At 43.4% G+C, this 22,564-nt stretch overlaps 1 protein-coding gene and 1 long non-coding RNA gene across 7 annotated transcripts in view; one reads left to right on the top strand and one right to left on the bottom strand.

Annotated features, from left to right (window-relative positions):
- LOC148186582 (uncharacterized) overlaps positions 1-5,387 on the bottom strand; it is a 13,194-nt gene extending 7,807 nt beyond the window's left edge. Inside the window, exon 1 of the long non-coding RNA XR_015779531.1 lies at positions 690-5,387. This is a non-coding gene — a long non-coding RNA (uncharacterized LOC148186582). The remainder of the gene's footprint in view (positions 1-689) is intronic.
- sox4a (SRY-box transcription factor 4a) overlaps positions 1-22,564 on the top strand; it is a 143,930-nt gene extending 121,366 nt beyond the window's left edge. Inside the window, exons 4-6 of one of the 6 annotated variants that reach the window (XM_088090724.1) lie at positions 5,382-5,508; positions 5,648-5,719; positions 13,375-22,564. In XM_088090724.1, coding sequence (XP_087946850.1) covers positions 19,438-20,556 — 1,119 coding nt within the window. In that variant the 5' untranslated portion in view covers positions 5,382-5,508; positions 5,648-5,719; positions 13,375-19,437 and the 3' untranslated portion in view covers positions 20,557-22,564. Of the gene's footprint in view, positions 1-5,381 lie in introns of all 6 variants that reach the window. The other 5 variants (XM_088090722.1, XM_088090725.1, XM_088090721.1 and 2 more) reach the window with 5 other exon arrangements.

Here is a 22,564-nt window from a genome sequence, read left to right as displayed (position 1 = left end):
TCTTTCTTTCCATCCCTGCCTCCATCACTTCTTTCTCTCTTTCATTCTTTGTCGTGTCCTTTCTTTCATCTATTCCATTTTCCCATATTCCCCTGACTTCTCTCCTTCACCCCCTCTCCTTCTCTTCTTCTGTTACCCTCCCCACTTACACCATAAAAGAAGCTATTTCTTTTAAATGATAAAAGTTAGTGTCCGTCTGCCTCAAAATTTTAAGTTGACTGAATTTGAGAAGACAAGTTGGTATAATGTTGTTGTGATTCAACTTGTTTTCTTAAATTCAGTCAAATTAAAAACTTATGGCAGCCCGGACACCAGCTTTTTTAGTTTAAAACAAATAGTTTCTTTTTACAGTGTGCTTGTTTACTTATTTCCTTCCTTCTGTTTTCCTCCCGGTCATCTCTCCATCCCTTGTTTTATTCCTTGGATTGGCCATTCTTTCTTGCCTTTCTCCCTTCTTTTTCCTCTCACTTCTTTACCTTGTTTTCCTTTCCTCACTTTCTAACTCCCCTTTTGCTCCCCTTCCATCTTTTTTGTCTTTTTTCCCTTTCCTTTATTTGACTCCGTTCCCCTTCCTCACTTTAGTTTCCATTCTTCCTTCTTTCCTGTTTTTCTGTTGATTTCCTGTTTTTCTTTTTCCTTACTTCCTCACAATTCTCCCCTTCTTCCATTCATATTGCTTTCTTTCTTACTTTGTTCTTTCTCTTTCTTTCCCTCCTCCTCTTCTCCCTCTTCCCTTCCTTATTCCCACCTTCATCTTTGCTTTCTGTAAACAAGAATTCACAGTAAATGTCAATAAACATCAGCCGTGTTCGTTAGCATGTAACCGTCATGACCATTAGAAGTGCAGATCCTGAAAAAGCCTTATCTGTGTTTTCCCCTGTTCCTGCTGATATCAGCTGCCCCTCCTCCCCTCTGCAACACACACACACACACAGACACACACACACACCTCCACACACAGCACACACAGACACCGTTATCTCTGCTATCTGATGTTTAGCCAACTCAGAGCTAATCCAGTGTGAACCCACTCCCTGGCTAGTACTCAGCAGTTTGCAAACAGATTTGGAGAACAGACACACACACACACACACACACACAGACACACACACACGCACAGAGGGAGGGAGTCAGAGAGTTTGGCCCTGAAGCAGGGAACATCACGCTCCAGTAATGTGATGCTGAGGCAACACTGTGGTACAGTAGTGTGGCATTAACATAAATGTGCATCACAGCGCGAGAAGGAGGGAGCATGCAGATATTTAGAGCTGTCTGCATGTGATAGCTGTCTGATTATCTCTGGAGTGTATTAACTGTCCCCAAAACACACATGCACATACACACACAACACACACACACGCACACACATATGGCCTGACGCTGTCAAAACATGTCCATCCTAAACAGTAATAATCAGCCCTTCATTCAGTTTTTAAGATAATCATATTTTTCCTCAATCAAGTGGAATTTCCAGCAATTAAAATCTAACTGCAGTGGGCTGCATTCAGCCTGACATTACTTAAGCGTTTGTGTTGGTTTGGCTTTGTTGCTAAGGGTTGAACTTCGGGCTCTACATATTGCACTCCAGGTATCCTCCTGCATCTGCTGTTGATGTTCCAGGATGGCGCTATCGTGATGTCAATACAAGCACATGGTGGGATTATGGTTCACTTGGTTATGTTTAGGCAACGAAAGCACGTGGCAACCAACGCTGGGATGTCAACAAACGCACATGTTGGCATGGATGGTTAGGATTAGACAAAACTGTGTCCACGAGGATTGTTTTGACAATATTATCATATGAATGCAGATTTTATTTTAAATACAAAGGAAAACCTTATCTGTTTTTACTAGGGCCATTCTTGTCCATGGTTGAAAGTAGGCTCTAGGCAAAGCCTACACATAGCCTATGCATTTACGATGTATCAGAGTGTGCAGTGGGGTGTGGGGCTCTGCAATTTCGCCCAGACAATGCTAGTTGGCGGTGGAGTTGCTGTACCACTGTGTTGAGTTTCTGTGAAGTGCAGAAAAGTGTCATTGATTCAACCAACACAACTAAAACTATGGATGTATTAAGAGAACTTGACACGTCATTGTAGACCGGTTCTTGTTCATTCCTTTAAAAGTTGCTAAGTGGCGCATGACGCCAAATACATTGTGTATAACTGTTGCATATAAAATTGTCCAGATGTTGGGCACCGCTTCCTCATCATTGGGCCTATAGAGCAAGTGCACCTGAGACTTCAGAGGGCTGAGACAGCTACTAACAGTTTCTCCCTCTAGCACACTGCTAACTTGAATGGGAATTTAATCTTGCAGTTCTTCTAGACTTTGCAAATGTTATCAGATCAAATGGATCAGAGCTTGATAGTGAAACAAGTAATTTCACAGGAGTTGTGACGCTCAAAAAAATGTATCCACTGATTTACAGACGTTCCGTTTTTAGTTTGGCTGTTCTCATCTAAACGTGGCTTTAGTCTTAAGGCAATAGCTGTACATCATACCATATTCATTTGAAGGGGTCACCAAAAAGGTTGGCAACCCCGATTAGAGGTTTACCAATCAGATCACTTGTTTATAGTTATTAGCTCCGTCTAATGTGCATGTTGATACTAACATTGTAAGTTAAATGATCACTGCTGACCAGCATTATCCAAAGTAGAAAGATGGATTTAGTCAACTTTTACAGTAACTTTTACAGCATGAGTCAACAGTACATGCAGTGCCCCGAGCATTCACTCTCACCTGTGTGTGACCAGGAACTTTTTGCATAAGCAGCTCTTTTTAATGAGCCACTGCTGTGATTGGCAGCCACACAGACGGAGAGTTAGCTCCGAGCTGATTGGTCACTTTCCAACAAGTCTACATTAACACAATAATCTAGTCTTTAAAGCACTGAAATTGCCACATCCTAGAATTCCCCCTCTTTTAAAATGTTTCACTAACTTGGCTCATTTTCCCCTGTGAACCTGTTTCTACTTGTTATGGACACAGTTTTGCTTCCTGCTGCAGTTTTCTACAAACAAGCATCAATATGTTGAGAGAAAAAAAGAGAGAAAATGTGTCATTTAAAGTAAATTCTGCACCTCACAGGCTCCATTGTCAAGATTGTTGCTTTTTCTAAGAATAAAATAGTGTTCTAAGACTCAGTGTAGACGACGTGACTCATTAGGATGGATGCTTTTGCAGCGCTGTTGATATGACTTTCAGTTCTTCCACTTCCCCTGCATGCTCCCTACAGTCTGCAGCTCCACACACACTCTCTCTCTCTGTCTCTGGTTTTCTCAGGGGACCTGGTTAGATAAGACTGCCTGAGCTATAAAAGCAACAAAGAGCCTGGGGGGAAGAGTCTGACACGCAGAAACATTCAGCAAGTGTAAAGTATGGAGGCGAAAACCAGAATGTGCTGTTCTGAGGCAATGAACTCACACACACACACACACACACACACACACACATATATGTGGGTGACAAACACAGACAACCCATTTTCTTTCTCTCGTCTGATCCTTTCTCTTCCTGCCTCCTCCTCCTCCTTCCTTCTTGAAAGTTTCTATTCGTGGAGTCCCTTGAGGCCTGTGCGTCGTTATGGTTTTATTATTATTGCCCGGTCAGTCTGGGCCAATGTGAACTGGTTGCTTCTGTCTCCTTCAGACACACACAAACACACACACTCTTCCATCTAAATTGTCATCAGTAAACTGTTTATTCCACCTGTTCTCTGTGAGTGCCAACAGTCTGCTGTTACTGTACATACAGCTCCACACCGTTGACTCAGTGTTGTGTAACAAACAGACACACTCTCTCCCCACTGCTTTGCTCATGTTGGCAATTGTTTGATTTCGGGATCTCACACACAGCACTGCAGTGGTCAAATTAATGAGCACAAATCCACCCGTTCCCCCATGCATTACTGGGGAGGCTTTCTAAAAATAAGCCAAAAGCACAGTGACAAATATCCATTTTAACAAGCTGCTCAGTGAGTAAAATGTTACGTTTTGTAACATTTTGCTCTTAAAATGATCTGGGGATATTTTTTCCCAAATGATGCCAGCTGTTGAGGATTAAACCTTTTGAAACTGGTGTATGGAAATACTGACCAATAGGGGGCTCCGGTCAGAGATCACAAAGTCATCAGATGATTTTGTAACTTTACTTGCAGAATGAGGGTTGTACAAACTGGTGCATTTCTTTATATAGTATCTGAAATAAACACAATAAGCAAAGACATACATTTGTTGTTATTTTCCTGTCTTCTAACAAAATATTAACCAAAATTTAATGTCTGCGTCTTTCTGTGATTAACACTAAATTTAAACAGTTATAATCAATTCACCTTTGCATAGTGTTACTGACAACCTAACTGTTCTCTTATATCAACACAAACAAGCTAGCCAATCTAGCCTATTAGCTTGGAACTCAGATGCTAATTTCTGTATAAAACATGTCTGTCATTACAACAATATAATAATATAAAAACTTCAGTAACATCACACAAACTGGAGAGAAGACTCTGCTTCAAATATTAATCTTACAGCATTAAATAACTCACATTATCAATGACTTCTGCAGTGATAGAGAAAAGCAGAGAGAATGGTGCCACAGAGGGAAACGTACCTAAAACCGGAAGTGGCAGTGGTGCCCTTTCAAATTAAAATTTCAAAATAAAAGTCTGTATAAAAACATGTCTAAACATGAAGAATTCTTAACTCCAATGCTTGAAAGAAAGTTATAGATACTGAATAGGATTTAGTCTCTTGGTTATATTAATTTAAGATATATCAGTGACGTGTCACCACAAAGGCTTTTTTTCCCGACATTTTAGGGAAAAAATTGCTACTATCACTCCTAGAATAAAAGACTGAATTGTTATTTCAAATAGTCAGCCCAGTACCCTCACAGATAGTCATGTTGGGTTTATCTTACTTCAACTTTAATCCACTATACTTGCTGTAGTTGTGTGGATAAACTGGTGTGTCATATACAGCCTGTCTGATAATCTGACTGCAGAGTGGGGGAGTAACCATGCTACAAGTTTAATCACACTGCAGGAGCTTTTGCTGATTGTCGCTGTTAGGGTTAGCTAGCTATTATTTCCAATATTAGCAAGGAAGCATGATTGAATGCTACAATACTGAAATTTTTTTCTTTTTTTAAGTTAAAATCAAAAATGCTACATTACACAACAAATTCTGCACCTGCATCTACCTGTCTCATGATTTGGACAATCATGGTGTGATGGAGCAGAAAGAGGGTGGGATGATGAGGGATTATTTAACAAGTTCTTATCCCAATTTGTCACATGTTGCTGCTTTGCAGTGGACATCTGGTCTATTGATTATATTTTAAATGTCCTTCTGCATTTGGTGTTTATGTTCCAGATGGTCCTACCGTGATGTCAACAAATAGTGGGATGATGTGGCATGTGGTTATGTTTAGACGACAAAAGCACATGGCAACCAACCCCAGACATCAACGCACATGCTGGCACGGATGTTAAGGATTAAGGTAAGAAGGCGCATGTTAAAGTGTAGAAAAAAAAACACCACATTCACACGGGCAGCAAACACCTGTATGAAAAGTCCTGTATGAAAAACTTTTTTTTTTTTTCTGGACCCATTCACAACCCCTCTTGTCTACCCTATAGGTGCCCTTGCGCACCTTATATGAAGATGTTACAGGCAGCGTTTCAACCCTGACATTGTCCTGCCGCTTTTCGGTGAGAGAAATTAGCATCTTTAATTAATGTGGTTTGTTAGCTTGTGGGCTAACTGGCAGTGGCTGACACAACGTTATTAAACAATAATATCTGCCACAATGTTACAGCGTGTTTACATCAGTCTGGTTTACATCCAAAAACTGCACACTCTACCATGTTAGCTGTTAGTTTTCATCATGCTGATGCTAATTCTGCACAATGTACTAACAAGTGCACTCTGTGCTAGAGGTTTCAGGTTTCTTTGCTAGTGTTGTGGCGAAATGGGTCTCTATGTCAATACAACATTAGACAGTGATTGCCTTTTGCATCAGTAACTAATTGAGCTCGCCCACAGTATGTTCGAATCTCAGATTTTAGGAAAATGTATGCCTGCTCCAGTAGAGGAATGTGGGAATGCTAGGGGAAAACTTTGCACAGATACAAGTCAGTGTGGTCCTGGTCAGACATTTCAGGGGACAGTAACAGAAGAAAAACACATTTTTGAATGGAGGAGGACTTAAACTCCAAAAATAGCTGAAACGTGTTAAGCTGCTTTTCCTGAGCCTTATAATGAAGCTCCTTTCACCAAAAATGTAGCATTTCTTTAGCTTACTGTGACTACTTCCATGAAATTGTAGCTTGTACTGTAGCCAGTTTCAAAGTTGCCTCCTCAACAATGTTTGGCTGCTGGTTTCTTGCCCTGTCACCATGTTCCGAGATCAAAGCAATTAACTTGTGAGTACAAAGTTACCATAACCAAAACAGATGATTGCTCAAACTATCAAAACAAGACTAGTTTAAATAAAACAGAATTAGTCTTTACACCTTTCTTTACAGGCATGATAAGTGTATTAGAAGGCAGGTTTGAAGATATGACAGTGGGTACACAAACACACACACATACACACACACACACACAAAAATTCACACTAGGCCGGGGCATACGGTATATGACGATATAAGTGTGCAGCACTAACACCCCCCCCATGGAGAGTCATAGAAATACAACTGTACACCTTTTGAATTAACTTTCTCTCTGTCACAGAAGACTAACCACGCTGAATTGCCTCTTTAACTTTCAAACTCGACAGAAACAAAGTAAAACTCACCCAAATCGTCTTGGTTACTTTTGCTAGTGGTTTATTTAGTAAGTCCACTGTTCCAACAATTACAAGCTCGTATTTGGTCTTAAATCACCAAGTTAGGCCGTTATTCCCCAGTCTCTCTCTCTGCCTGCTGGCCACTGGCTGTTTACAGTCCTGTAACTTCTCCCTCCACTACTAGGTGTCCCTGTGTCTTTCAGCTCAGCTGCCTGCTCCACCAGTAGAGACTGGAGACTGAGCTCTGGTGGTGCGTGCTGTGCACTGCATACAATGAGTTAAATAGAAAGAGCAGCACCTGTATTTATGATGGTATGAAAAAGCATACCCTCTGGATTTGTAAATACCCTGGTATACTGTAATACTGTGATATCGCTTAAGCCTAACACCATTTACTTAGGTAGTTTTTGGGTAAATTACATAAGCTTACATTCATTTCTTAGAGAAATACTCATAACCCTAACAAAAATCAGCCTTTCCTAAGTGGGGGCATGGCATTTGTCCCCAATTGGACAAGCCATCCCGAATTAGCTGGTCTTCTGTTTGAAATGTGTCCCCGAAGGTTACTCAAGTCATTCACCTCCACCCCTCTACATAGACACAAGAGGGGAGACAATAACAACAGGAGGGGTTCCCCTTTCATGGTAGCAGCCCCGCTACACTGTCAGCTCAAGATGTGACCAACACTCAGATACTAATCAATGCAATCCACCCTGGGCATAGCTAGGGAATGACCCGTGTGTGAGGCAGTGTGACATACACACAAACACACACGTGCACACCTCCTCAGACAGCCGACCGATTACGCATCATAACACAGCTGATTTGCCCCATGGGTTGACACTTGCTGTCCAGTCCAATCATATTACCCTCTCCAGCCAGCCCAGTGGTGTGTGTGTGTCTATGCCCGACTGTTTACATGCTCTGGCTTCATCTAGATATTGCTGTTGTTCTGCAGTGCTTTCAGCGCTGCAATTTGTCACAACTTGTAAAGTGTTAAACAAAGAAAAAAAAGGTGGAGGCAGCAGGATGGAAGACAAAGTGTGTCATTGATTTGGACTGGGTAGCGCAGCATTTATTTCTGAGAAAAAGGTCACGCTGGGAAATACTTGGAAAACTCTGCGAGGGCTTTGACAGAGCACTCTTGGCCTTAAATACATCTATGTTCGCAAATAGAAGTCCGCCTGCAGCTATTTGAAACATTCTGATGATATACCATGGCTCACTTTTCCAGAGCTTTGCATGCTGAATCCCCCTGAAATGGAGCTGGCCCCATCCCAACAGATTCCTCCTGACCTCTGGAGCACAGAAACACTAAACTCCCTCCCTGAAAAAAAAACTCCTTGTTCGCCTGTAAACTCCCCATTAAAAAGATCTGTGGGCCAAACCGCACTCCCTCACCGCTGTCAGGTTTCTGTTGTTTGTGATGGCAGAGACGCGGCATGAAAGGGTCTGGGGGTTTTAAGGCAGCTACTAGTTTGGATGTCATGCGAGAAGGACATTAAGACAAAAGACCGAAACAGAACAACTTGAAAGATGTGAAACACACCCTGTAGTTATGATCAAATTGTGAGATTTACCGTAGGAGAACCATGCATACAGGCGGGGATGTATGTGCAGATGTAAGATATACACCAGATGGAACCAGACGGACACACATACACACTCACTCTGAGTCCGCTCTGTGCTATTTTGGGAGATGGGGAAGAAAACGGTCTGACTTGGCAAGTGTACATATGTGCACTAGTGTAAGCAGTGGGTCCCTGTGCATATGGGGAAGTATAGGGTCTGGCACATGTTGAGTGTGGTGACCCACTTTTCTTTGCATCTGGACCTGATAACTTCTCTCTCTAGCAGTAAAGAGATCTATACTGTGACATCTCTATCTGTCTCTATCTGGACTGACTTTGAAACTTGGCTGCAGCAGCCTGGATTTTGAACCATAATCAGGCGTCAGGGAGCGTGCCATGTGAAACACACTCCTCACCATCCTGGACAGATACATACACATAAGCTTAAGTATGGACTGATGTTTTGGGTTTTTTTAAAAGTGGCTCTTGGTTTTTGTAAGTGGATGGTTTACATTTCATATGGAATGAAGCGAGAGCCCTTTCAATCCATCCCAAAAGAAATGTCACCATTGTTTGGTTTTGAGTGAATTAAGGTCACATGTTGCCGTTTAGTAATTCAAACAAGTCATTCATTTTTTTAAAATCAACTTTTTCTGAAAGATACACTCCCTGGTTTTGTTATGGCTGCCAACAGACCCTTCAAAGCTCTGAATTTTTCCTAAAATGGTGTTGATTTTGTGGCTCCATGTTTGCTTAGTAACACTAGAATGTGGCACAGCAAAATATGTTCAAGCCTACTGAGAAAATAGGTGCTTGTGGGAGACTGGTGACGTAGTGACTTCTTGCAGGTTGAGCAGAGACTACAGTTAGTTGTTGGTGGTACGAATGCAGACTATGTAGGCAATGGTATTTTGGTATCAGAAATGTTTTGTAGTCTGTTTGTAGTCCAAATAGTATTGACCAATCAACTTTGAGCAGTAGGTTAAATGCCTGTGTGGAGAGCTTATGAGGCAAAACACACTGGTTGAAATGTAACCCCATCAATAGCAAACCCATCGACTAACGTTTATTTAGTTTTTTTATTGGCTTTTTAAAAATTTAGCAGTATTCACATGCAGATATCTGTTTAGAGATTACCCAAAATGTGGCACCTGATAGAGGAAGTCTTGGCCTGGATATCTGCTGGCTACACCAGAACTCCCAAAATCCTTGCTGATAGCAGATGGGTTCCGAGATTGAATGATGACTTGCCTGTTTTTTTTGATGGACCCTTCCCAGAGTTGGCTGAATTTTTTATGTAATTATAAATGTTCAAACTTTATTATTTGTAGGACTTATCGGCCACTTATTGTGCATTTTAACTTGAAAAAAGCTTGTTGTTTGCTTACTGTTAATTTTTAGATTGAGTTTTTTTTTTTTTTTTACTCAAAGGTCAGCAAGAGTTCTTTGTTATTACTTGGAGGTTAGTAATTTGTGTGTCAAATGGCCTTTTCAAACCTACTTTGTTTAGTCTTTCTGACTTTTTAGTTTGATCTGAACCAAAATTACAGGTGTAAAACCTCCAGCCAAACCTTGGTCCAACAATAAAAGGTGGTCTCCGTCTAAACTTTTTTACTAGTTTAGAATTTCTGACCAGTTACAGGACATTTTCAAAGAGGATGACAGAGAGGGGATAAGAGAGGATGTGAGAGCTGGTCCATAAACCCATCAGTTGCAAGAATAGGGAGATGCAGCTTGGATAGGTTATGATGACAAGGCATAGGTATGTCACGATGTTAGTGCACTCACATAATTGCAATGTGAAACCCAAGCAAAGTGAAACTTATCCATACAAAGTCAAAATAATGCCTTGGTTCAGACTTTATGGGCTAAACCAAAGTTTACTGAAGTTGAACTTGGAAAATCTACTTTGTTTTATGAGCTAATTCAATGACTGTGGTGATTCAATTGAAACTGAATCAACTCTCATTTCTTTCTTTATATATAGATACAAACAGAAATATGAAAATGACGAGTTCTGGTTTAATGAGGAATAAAATGTTTTAACAATTTCTCGGTTGCCTGGAAACCTCACCTTTCACCACAACTTGTTTTGCATACATTATATTAGTCCATCATCTGAACAAAAAAACAAAAAAAGTGACACACAGAAATCAATGCATTTTATGGTTCTCATTATTGCAAAAATTTGTAATACAAGACAAAAACTGCCACTTTTCCTCTCCCGCTTCTCTTGCACTGGTACCTCCCTGACTGCCACCACTCTCTCCCCATGTCTGGCATTTGGTACTGCAGCTGCATGAAGAAACTGAGCTGTGCTCTCTGTCGCCACACTTTTGCTCTTTCTGTCTGTGTGCTGTCCACATCCTCCTCCTCGTCATCACCAACCACCTGTATATTACTGTCTGACCAGTTTAAAGTGAGCCATGTGATTAATGAAAGATTACTGTGTGCCCTTTTCCGCTCTCTTGTCATGGATATTCTTCACTCTCTCTTAGTCCGACTCTCAAAAGGCTTTTGAAGGATGAGAAAAACACAGAATATTGAAAAACTTCAATGAAGGACAAAAGTTTCGGCCTTAGTCAGCACGTTTACATTTTGTCAGAAAAAGTTGAATCATTGTGTCAGTCCAACTAAAACCGGACTTTTAAAACACATGTAAACATGTTAGTCTGACTGAAATCCTACAAAGTTGCATTTCTCAAAGCCAGACAAACACACCTAGATAATCGGGGGTCGATTTACTCTTTCATGTTTACATCTCAACCGGACCTGAACTGGCCTGGGCGTTCTGCACATGCTCCATAGTCTCTGCGCCGGGCTTTGACCCAGAAGTTGAACAGCATAAATTGGTAGAAGGAAGGAAGGAAGTGATAACGGACACCTTGTGCAAAGGCCTTAAAAAGGAACAAATAGTCTTTAATTTGGCTATTGTGGGTGAAAAATGTCATTTGAAGGCATTCTTGTGTGACTAGCCTCGTCATATGTCAGTGCACGACACCAAGAGGCACCTTTGGTACTTTATGTCGGTGGACAACTGGACAACACCTGGCTCATCCAACCAATACAAGCACAGGCAGCATCACTTGAGAATGCGCGTATGCATGAAACACGGTATGACAGCGTCAGATTGAAAGGAGTGTGAGGGCACCTATAGGACAGGTGGGAGAGGCAGTAGATGAGTCCAACAAACCCCAGACTTTCATGCAGGAATCTGGTATTCCCTTCCTGTGTAAATATGGTGTGATTTTCCTCTAATCTTAGCCATCCATGACAGCACGAGCATTTTTTGGCATTCCAGCGATGTTTGCCATATGCTTTTGTTCCCTAAACATAACCACATGCAGCGTCATCCCACCATGAGCTTGTGTCAAAATCATGGTAGCAGCATCCCAGAATGTAAATAGCAGACGCAGAGGGACACCTTGAGGGTAATATGTAGACGTGAAAGTCCACTGTAAAGTGGCAATATGTGACGACTTGGGATGAGAACATGTTTGAACTTCATGGACGGATTAAAGTTTTGGACTGTGTGCAAAGGTGTTAGACACAACATGAGATTATATTTATTGTTAGAAATGCAACAATTTCGAATGAAAAAAAAGATTCAGTGAGCAAAGACCTTCAATAGGAACAAGTAGCCTTTGGTTTGGCCAATTTGAGTTGTGAGTTGTGTGTGAAGAATGTCCTGTGAAGGCTTTCTTGTGCGACTGACTATTAGAGGAACCGATGTCGAGGTGCAGATGGAGGATTTTCTCCACCAATGTTTTGTCTGATTGCCTCTGATCTCCTCAATCTTCGCAAACTACTTCTTCTAGTATGTCCACAGCCACAACACAGGGGTTAGTCCTTCATAGATGAACTGCGAAGACTGACAGCTCCCAGTAAATCAGGTGGGCTTTAGAGGAGAAAACTAAACTAACCCTTTAAAAACCTGGACCACCTTCAATTTCTTAAATCTCTTTGTGAGTCACTGACCTTACCAGGATCCGCTGACCCAGCTGGATTTTACCATCCCACCTAATATACTCGCCTTTTTTTTCCCAGCTCCCCTGGGCCTGTAGATGTTCACCTCAGGATAAAGACATTGTTAGTGTGACTGAGGTATATGTTGCTTCAGAGACTGACTCTCGCTGCCACACAGGGTCCCGGGGGAGCTACGCTAACGTTAGCCTGATCTATCTGTCTCACTATTGGTATTGATCCGAGTTTAGTGTCAATGCTGGTGCTGGGAAGTAATGATCACACATGGCCACTCGGACACACACCATCGGAGCGTTGCGGGAATGGACACAATCGGGGATGCATGCCAAATTGCTACATACACATCTACACCTGCCTTAACACACACACACAGTAGTACAAAATGTTCTTTCTACTCCTGCCGCACTGCAGAGCCTCTGCTGCTCCACTCTAGCAAAAAAAAAAAAAAACTTGCAATAAGCTGAGTCGAGCTGATATAGCCACAACAACTGAGCAGGAGATGCCAAGCCCTCCCCTCCACGCGCATACACCTCCTCCTCTCCTCCGCCTCTCCTCTCTGCAGCCGGAAAGCCAGAGCAGACAGATAAGCAGGCAGCCAGAGTCGGACTAATCCTCCCACAGTGAGAGACGTAGCGAATGGTATATGATGAGAATCAAGCTGAACAGACAGAGAAGGAGAGGGAGGCTGCGTGGGGAGGGAGAAGAGTTAAAAGGGGAGAAGTGAGGCGAGGATACAGATTAGCGCACTGATGAGGACAGAAAGGGATTTTTATGCGTTATTAGTGTGTAGGGTTTACTTGCACGCTCTCCCCTCCTGTCCTCCCCCACTCGCATCCCACCACTGTCTTGCACTTCTTTTTCAGATAAATGTTGCTGATTTGCAGCCTCTCCACCCATTTGCCTGCGTACCAGTCTCTCAATCACTCTCGCCCATCCTCTCCTGCTCTAACTCTCTCACTCTGTGCACCCCCACCCCCACACCATCCCTCTCTCTCTCCCTCTCTCTCCATCTCTCTCCCAGTCTGACTGAGACTGATGTAGGTCAGTGCGTCTGGAGCCTGTCTGGAGCTGCGGAGAGCCTCAGAGCTCCACGCCTGGTCCTGATCGACCCCTGCAATGGCCGTGCCCGAGCTGAGGACACTGCTCCCTGGGCTACATGAGGACACTACCAGCCCGCCTGACCTGACCCGCCCGGAGGAGGATGTGCCTGCAACACAGGAGGAGGAGGGGGAGGCGGAGGAAAGGGGGGTGCGGGGTGATATGAGGTGTCTGTGCTGCATCCAAAGCTTAGTCAGCGTTGTCATGTTGTTTGCATGTGGGTCTAAATGTAGGCGGGAGAGCGAAAGGTAAAGAGATGGAGGGGAGGTTGCAGTCGTCTGTCTCTCCTCGTTGATGTGCAGCACTACAGAGAGGAGTTTTTGGGGGGGAAATATTCATGCAATGTTGCCTCCGAATTCCCCATCACTCACACACACTCTCCATACTCTGTGTGCATCTTCCTCCACTCGCCATCTAACTTCGTCATGATGCTTTCTGTCTCTTTCCCAGACTCGATTCTTGCATCCGCGTCCGCATCCACAGCGACCCAAAACTCCAAACTCTGATGCGACTTCCCTCCCAAAAACAACCCATCGAGAAACAAACTCTTCTCTGTCTTCTTTTGCAGTACATCCACTCCTGCGCTGCTGCAAATGGATCCACGTCTGTGAGGTGTCCTCTCCCGAAAATATTGAAAGTGTCTGTCCTCCAACTCGGCGCACGTCGAATGTCCTTTTGATGGAAACCGATGAGTGCAAGGATGACGACTTTTGCAAAAGGGCGAAAAGCTCTGTTGACGACTTCTCTGTCTCCTGATTCTCCTTTCCTTTCCTTTCTCCCCCCCTCCTCCTTTCTCCTCTGCTCTCATTCTCCGCTCCTTCCCACTCCTCTGGCTTTTAGACAATGCCCCCAAAAAACCGATCGTTGTATCATAGAGTCTGAGTGTAGTAGAGTGCAGCTGTGAGAGTGGCTGAGTGTGTGTGTGCACGTTTGTGAGCGAGTTTGGCGTGTGTGAGAGTGTGTGTCTGCGCTCCTGATTTGACTCTGCAGCACGTCTGGGTCCTGCAGCGGTACACTGGTACTTAGCTGTCTCGAGTTTTCGTGTGTTTATGCATTTTATGTGTGCAAGTGTGTGTTCGCCTGCATCCCCGTGACACAGCAATCATCTGACCTGCCTCGTCATCGCCATCCGGGGCCAGGGATGTTGGGAGTTCCTGGGGCGTGGCGTTGCTGGCCTGACCACACCTCCCGTGTTTCGCTCATTCATTCATCCTTTCATCTGACTGTGATCGTTTTTTTTCTTTTTTCCTCCCACCCTGACCGAATCCTCTGGATTATAGCAACGATTGGAGGGGAGAGCGCGTGTGGAAGCAAGGAAATCACTCATTCTCCTCTTAATAACAACACATTTTTAATTTGCTGTCTCCTTTTTTGTCTCCTGCTTTGCTGTCACTCTTTATTTCGCCTCTGGTTTTCATGTTGCACCGTCAAAGACGCGCACTTTTTTGTCACTTGCTCTTTCTTCTGTATCTCCAGGAATTTAAAATGTGATGGAAGTAAGGGAGGACCTTGAGATGAAAGACTTGCGTCTTCTAAAAACTTTTCAGCTTAATTATCAAAGAAGGAAGCAGAAGGAGTCACGTAAAGGGTTTTTGTGTAATATATAAAGTCACAGACACACCTGTGCAATGTGATGCCAATGCAACTCAAACAAATGAAGGCCTCAAAACTACAAAAGAGGTGAAGCAACAGCTCTGATTTCAGTCACTATTTTGCATTGCAGTAAATTATAAGGTTTTCTCGGTATTTTGTCACTTATCTCTCCGTTGAGATTTTTTTAGCCCCAATGTCAAAGTTTAGGCAGAAACACAAACGTATACATGGTAGCGGGAGGTCCTGTACGTCTTAAAAATAGCCGACTTTCTTGGTGTTGTTGTGTAAGGACTGACAGCCGTAGGTGGGTGATATGGTGAGATGGCCACCTGCACTGTCTGCCACATCCACACAAAACAGAGAAGACAAACTGCCTGTAAATGAGTCACACCGCGTGAGCGAGAGAGAGAGAGGGAGTGTGTGTGTATGCAAATCAGTGCTTAGTCTTCAGTTTTTCTGTTTAACTGCGGGGTGGAGGGGGACTTCCCACTGGTTTTCAAACTTCCAATCCCTGGAAAAGCTCCAATTCAGTTAGAGCTGCACACACACACACACACACACACACACACACACACACACACACACACACACACACACACACACACACACATATATGTATGTACGCACACACACACACAAAGGCCTCATTGTGTCTGACCTCCGGATGACGAGCAGCCAGGTCAAAGTGGCACGTCATTCCTAGGCGGTTGAAAAAGGCAAGTACATGGTAATGAGCACCTCTATTTGACTGCACACAGAGACACACACACTCTCTCTCTTCAGCAGCTCCCTGCACCTTCCATTTCCAGCACTTTGCCGTCTGTTATCGCATTCTTAATTTCACCCCTCACATTTTACGCCACACTGTGACGACTGAGTCTTTTTTTCCCCATTCTCAGTTCTAATAACTCCCTGCAAAGAGGCACACTTACACACACAGTCACATGCTGTACGCTCATTTAGCCTGCAGTTTGCTCCAGGGTTAGCCTGACACGTCGGGTTAATGTTTATGTTTTATTAAAAACTGAATATTAAACATGGCGTCAGTCAGCTCTAAAGTAATGGTGGTTCCTACCTCGCTGCAGCTGCAGCAAATGTGTTATTAATGGTATTTTTTAAAGCTCCTAAAATAATCTCACTGCTACTTTTTAAGGGCAGGGTTCGTACAGTCATGAAAAAATCCGGAAAAGCCATGGAATTTGCAAATAGCAATTTGGAAAGTTTTGGAAAAGTGATGGATTTTTGTTTCACAAACCTGTATAATAATGCATGATGTGATCAATGACCATTGGAAATTTAGAAATCCAATGATAATTTGGTTTTTACAGTATGGCTTTGATAAATGCTGTAAATTTTCCCGGGTTTGAATGGCATATTTCTTTAAGATAAAAAGAACCCAAACATTTTTTTAAAGAAAAAGACATTCTTTTCTTTAAAAAATCACCACAAAAAAATGGTTTAAGACAAAAATCTGCCTTTTTTCTTAAAAGAAATCACCAGATATTATTTAAAGAAAATTGCCACATTTTTTTCTTTAAAAAAATTATAGACAAAATAATTGCCATTGTTTTAAATCACCAAAACTTTTTAACAAAAAAGGTCAGTTTTTTTCACCAAAAGCTCTCAGTGAAAAACAAAACAACACATTTTTTTCTTCCAAAATCACCAAAAAATTTTAAGAAAAACGATTTTTTTTTTCTTGAAAATGACCAAAAAGAAATGGAATCTATGGTCTTTAATATTTACCTCAAACTCACAGAAAAGTCATGTAAATATATTGGTACAAATGTGTCTCAAGGTTAGCAAAATGCTATTTCACAGGTTCCCCCAATGCAAAAACAAGGAAAACCCTCCTGTCTTTATTCAAAATACTCAACCCAGAAACATCAGCAAATCATCCTGATAAAACCTCCAGCACGTGCTTTGAAGGAGCCCCAGCCTCCCAATTGCACTCTCTCATAATGACACCATCCCTTTAGGCGTCAACAGAGCCGAGACAAAGCGCCGGTGTATTTGGGGTAAACACATGGCTCTGGCAGCTCTGAAGATGACAGAGCGGATAGGGCCAGCGTGACGGGGGCCTCAGCGTCCCAGCACTGCCACAGCCGTACATCTGCCGCTGACAGAGTGGAAAGCTACCTGACAGCTGCTTCTCACATCAGATAAGATTACAGGTATACCTGCTCCACCTGTTTAAACAAACCCCTGCATACATGTCACTGTGTGTGCGTGCATGTGTGTGTGTGTGTGTGTGTGTGTGTGTGTGTGTGAGTGTGTGTTGAGATAGAGATAGCAAGCTAATCCAGTGGCAGGTGTACGCTTGTAATTGGGGCAGCAAAAGATATAGACTGATGAAGGGGCTCATTATTATTTATGTGTTTGATTTATGTAAGCACCGAGGGGGGTAAAGGGGCCGGGGTTGTGAAATTTTAAAGAGTTTATGCCTTTTTTATCCCGACATAGATCATGTCATGAATTAAGAATAGACACCACAAGTGATGTTATGTACCGAACGTGAAAATCTAATCAGAAAAAGTTGAATTTCTTTGTAATTTTTTGCTTCTTTTGGTGTCCAATTTCTCTTCAGTGACTGTTTATCGACACAACACTGTAAAATCTGACAAGTTAATCTTACATGAAATAATCTTGGAAATCGACTGCCTTGAAAAAGGAAAGTAAATATAAATCTTAATTTATGTCGACTTTCCATCTAGTTGTTACATTTACTTGAAATCTGGCTGTATTTACTTTATTTTGTGAAGTTGTTACCCTGTTCTTTCTAAGTGTTAGCAACTTCAGTAACCAAGTTAGTCTTACTTAAATTGCAATAACTTCACAGATGTACTTGGTTTATTAAAGTCGCCAAAACTTAGAAAAGTTGATTTAATTAAACTTGTCATTTTTTAAAGACAGCTAAATTTTATGTAAACTTCACAATTAGATATAAAATAAACATAATTAATAGTTCTATTTACTCACATTTTTCAAGGCAATCGGTTTCTTAGATTATTTTAAGTCAAATCAACCTGTCAGGTTTTACAGTGGGACTGATGACATCACCTGCTTCATTTCATGATGGCAGCTCAAAGCAGCAGATTATAGGACGGAGCTAAATCTGCCGAGCATGCGCGCGCACAGACACACACACACACACACACACACACACACACACACACACAGAGCTCCTTTTGGCTCTAGCCTGACATCTAGCGACACAGGCTGTAACGTGATCCTACATGACACGGACGTGTTAACATAATGGGGCTGTGAAGGAGGAGTGTGTGTCGGAGCTACTGCGGAGTGTGACTGTGTTCTTTCTGTGCACATAACACTCATAATTACCGGTGAGAAGGTTTCTGGTTCACCATAATGAAACTGATGCAGAGTGTAAAGAAGCACCTCACTTGTATTTACACTTCCTGCTGTGATGTCATGATTTGTAAATAGCAATAGTAAATAGCAGCTTGTGTAAGCTGTGTTTGGGTGGATTTACGCTGCAACTCCGTCCCTGCTCACCACACTGACTAACACAACATGTTGTGGCTGCTTTTGTGTTTTCTCAGCACTTCCTTGCCCCCCTCTATTACGCATCACCTAAATTTAGTCAATACTCATCCACATGAAAGTAATGAAGGTCTAAGTATATCCTTGCAAGCTTCCCCTTGCAGCCAGGGAAAGGACACTGTGTTCCTTTAACACACACACACACACACACACACACACACACAAGTTCGTCTTTTCTCCAGTGGAGTCTGACAGGAATGAGGTCAGACACACCGATCCTCATTGCACATTATTATTATTATTACCCGTTTTTTTTATTCAGCCAATGGGAGGCGGCGGGGAGGGGCCTGAGTGAAAAATCAGGATGGAGACAGAAGCTGATTGGCTTCTATATCTCGCGATGAGGGTATAAAGCGGCGAGGTTCTCGTTGTTGTGTTTACAGTAATATTACAGAGCGCTCAGGAAACAGGGAGACTATGAGAAAGCGCAGCCGCTCCATTCAGCCACATGGTTCCTCAACCGCACAGACAAGCTGCGCTGCAGACAGCCAGGTTCACATAAGGGACTCGCACTACTGTTGGCCACAGCGGCGCGTACTGAGGCTTGCAGGACGCGTTTTCAGCCGCACAGGCAGTTGAAAGTTGCTGTTAAATAGTTTCGGGATTTATTTTTTGTTTCGCACTGGTAAAAAGTTGAGAGGCCAGAACGCAGAAGAGACTTGGATAAACTTTTTCAGCCCTGAACTCATCAGTGGTTTGGGTTGTAAGCGCCTGAAATAAGAAGCAGTGAGGGATTATTTTTTGGTGAAAGCCTGATAAGCATTTTTACGCACTCGAACTTTGTCAAAGCACTGAACTGAACAGTGTTTCCAGACACTCCGAGGACACGATGGTGCAGCACATGAGCCAGACAGAGAGCGCCCACGCTCACTCTCCCGGCGGGGACTCCACGGACACGGGAGAAATGGACTTGGAGATGGATGCGTCTCCGACCCCCGAGTCCCCCTCCTCCGGGGAGCGCAGCGACTTGGCGTGGTGCAAAACTCCGACGGGGCACATCAAGAGACCCATGAATGCGTTCATGGTGTGGTCGCAGATCGAGAGGAGGAAGATCATGGAGCAGTCGCCGGACATGCACAACGCGGAGATCTCCAAGCGGCTGGGGAAGCGCTGGAAGCTGCTCAAAGACACAGACAAGATCCCGTTCATCCGCGAGGCGGAGCGGCTCAGACTCAAACACATGGCCGACTACCCAGACTACAAGTACCGGCCCAGGAAGAAGGTCAAGTCGGGCAGTGGAGCGAGCAAGCAGGCGGAGCGCGGGGAGAAGAGCGGGGAGCGCAGCGCGAAAGCCGGCGGAGTGAAGAGGAGCCCCGCGTCCAAAGGAGTGAGCAGGACGCACAAGCAGGGGGGCATGAAGAGCGCTCCGGGGCAGGACTATGCGTCTCCCGGTGACCACCAGGCGCTATTCAAATCCAGGTCAGTGTCCGGGGCGAGACAGATCCCGGAGAAGCGCGCCGGAGAGGCGAGGCGCGGCCACATGTTTGGCGGGGCGGGCAGCGTGGAGAGTGGGCCTCCCTCCGTGGGAGTCCCGGCCAGTCCCACTCTGAGCAGCTCGGCGGAGTCCAGCGACCCGCTCAGCCTGTACGAGGAGCAGAGCCCGGCGGGCAGCGAGTCATCACACACCGCGCGCCTCAGGTACGCTCGCGCTTCCTCTCCAACACCGTCAGCCTCTCACTCCTCCTCATCCGTGTCCTCCTCCTCATCAGATGAAGAGTTTGAAGACGAGCGACTGGAGCTGAACCCGAGCCCCAGCTTTGAGAGCATGTCTCTGGGCGGCATGGGCTTCTCCGACGCGGAGTTGGACCGGGACTTGGACTGGAGCTTCGGGGAGTGCGGGGCGGGATCTCACTTCGATTTCCCAGACTACTGCACCCCTGAGGTCAGCGAGATGATCTCAGGAGACTGGCTGGAGTCCACCATCTCCAACCTGGTGTTCACCTACTGAAAAGGATGGAGAGGAGCCGCGGCGACCCCCCTTCACGTTTTAAACTCCTCAGCCCCCCCTCAGACGGGCGCGTGCGTCCAGACCAGAATATTTCCGCCATTCTTTCACTAAATGAGGGTGAGTGAAAAGAGGATAAGGTGGCCTGTGTGCGCGTTAAAGCCCAGGTACGCGCCGCTCACAGACTTGGACAGCGCTCGGTGCGCTTGACGGGCACGCGCAGACGGGGGGAAATGCTTAGTTTGCATTTGGACACGGAGGAGGAGTGAATGTAAGCAGAGAGCAGTGAAACACACAGACTTCAGCTCAAATGTTCAAACCAATTCGCAGAGGATGAGGACTGAGACTTTGAATCTTGATGTTGTTTTGGGTCGGGAAAAGGGACATTTGCTGGACAGCTCGTCATGTTGGCTTTTGTTATTCACATTGACCATCAAGTTGCTATTCAGGTGTAGTTTTTTTCCAAACTCGAAATAGTTTCAATATCAACACGCATGCCCTCCGAGATAAGGAGGATTTTGTTGTTGTTCAATGCGTAAAAATGTTCATTGCTGCGTAATTACGCAATTTGTGTGACCATAGGACACAATTCACTATCACCAGCTTCTCTTTCAACGGCAGGACTTAAAAAAATACAAAGACTGACTCAAATACTTCAGAAACCCTTTTCTGAACCTTTTTAAACACTCAGTGCACAATTCAGGACCAATGTTCCCCGACGCGCATCCTTTCTGCCTAGTGCTTCAACTTTGTAGTTCCTCTGTGTCAGATGACGTTTTTTATATTGATGTATTTATACCGGCCAAACTTTTTTATACATAGAAGTATTGTTCTCGTACAGGTCTCGTTTGTGTTTGTGCACATACACCTGTCTGTATCCAGCGCGGAAGGGCTAGAAGTGTATCTTATTTAAAATGTCTGACTTCTCTCTTTCAAGGAGATTTGAGTGTGTCATGATTTTCTACTTGTATTTTTGTACAAAATCTATAGAAAGGGTTTTTTGTTTTTGTTTGTTTGTTTGTTTGTTTCCTGAAGAGTGGGTAGCCTACAACATTGTTGTTTGGATCTACATTAGTGTTTAGACGTGCAGAGGGGGGTTTGTTTGGCACAATCTGACCTCACACAGTGTTTACAGTATTTACCCACATGCTTCTTAATGGCACAGTGACTCCAGTTTCACCAGCCAAGTAAACAAAGCACCACTGCAGGCTCCCAGTCTGAGTGGTGCCTGTTTTCCAGTACACATCGACCTAAAGTATATGAGTGAAAGATCCCAGAGAGTCACTGTTTTGGATAGAGCTAATACCTCTGTGTGCTTTTTTATCAAGATAAGTTTTATTTGAACCACTGGATGGAATTTCACACTCATTCCACTTTGCCTAGACTTTGGAGGGAGGGAGATGTATGAAGTGCTTCATCTGTTATTGCGCAAGTTGCATCAAAAAAAAAAGTATTTAACCTTTCTGTACCTGTTGGCTAAGTATAGCAGGCTAATTGTTTTCCTATATTATGGCATGGCAAATAGCATTTGTATTTCAGATTCAGGTATATGTAGCTATAGCTGTTGTGTTTAAGATTTTTAAAAGAATAATAACATGAAGATATTTATGTAAACTGACTGTACTATAAGCAAAGATTGTGTGTTTTATGTATGATGATGATCAACGACAGGCACTAGGACAGCCATCTTTGGACATCCTTATGTTGAAGATGATTGTGGTCCAGGAGGTTTTTTTCTTCTTTTTTTTACCTTCAAGACATGTTTTTCTAGCGTCCTCTATTTTTTTCTTTTTTTCATTTGTGCAATATGCTGTGTATGATCATGTTTTGTCCAATCATGCCAATATCATTTTTTGATGTTTATAGCTCAAAACCAGCCAATGTTTGGGTCAATCACTGCCTCTCAGACCTCTGTACAGATTGTTGTTTTGTTTTTGTTTTTTTGTTTTTTTATTATTTTTTTTTTTCTTCCAAGAAGGAAATAAAATCAGCTGGAACTGAAAAGTACAAA

The sequence above is a fragment of the Plectropomus leopardus genome, chromosome 17 (genome assembly GCF_026936395.1).
Source record: "Plectropomus leopardus strain MGB_pleo_1.0 chromosome 17, ASM2693639v1, whole genome shotgun sequence".
Classification (NCBI taxonomy): domain Eukaryota; kingdom Metazoa; phylum Chordata; class Actinopteri; order Perciformes; family Serranidae; genus Plectropomus; species Plectropomus leopardus.
Note: the sequence above shows the minus strand (reverse complement) of the source record. Positions and strands in the feature narration are given on the sequence as shown.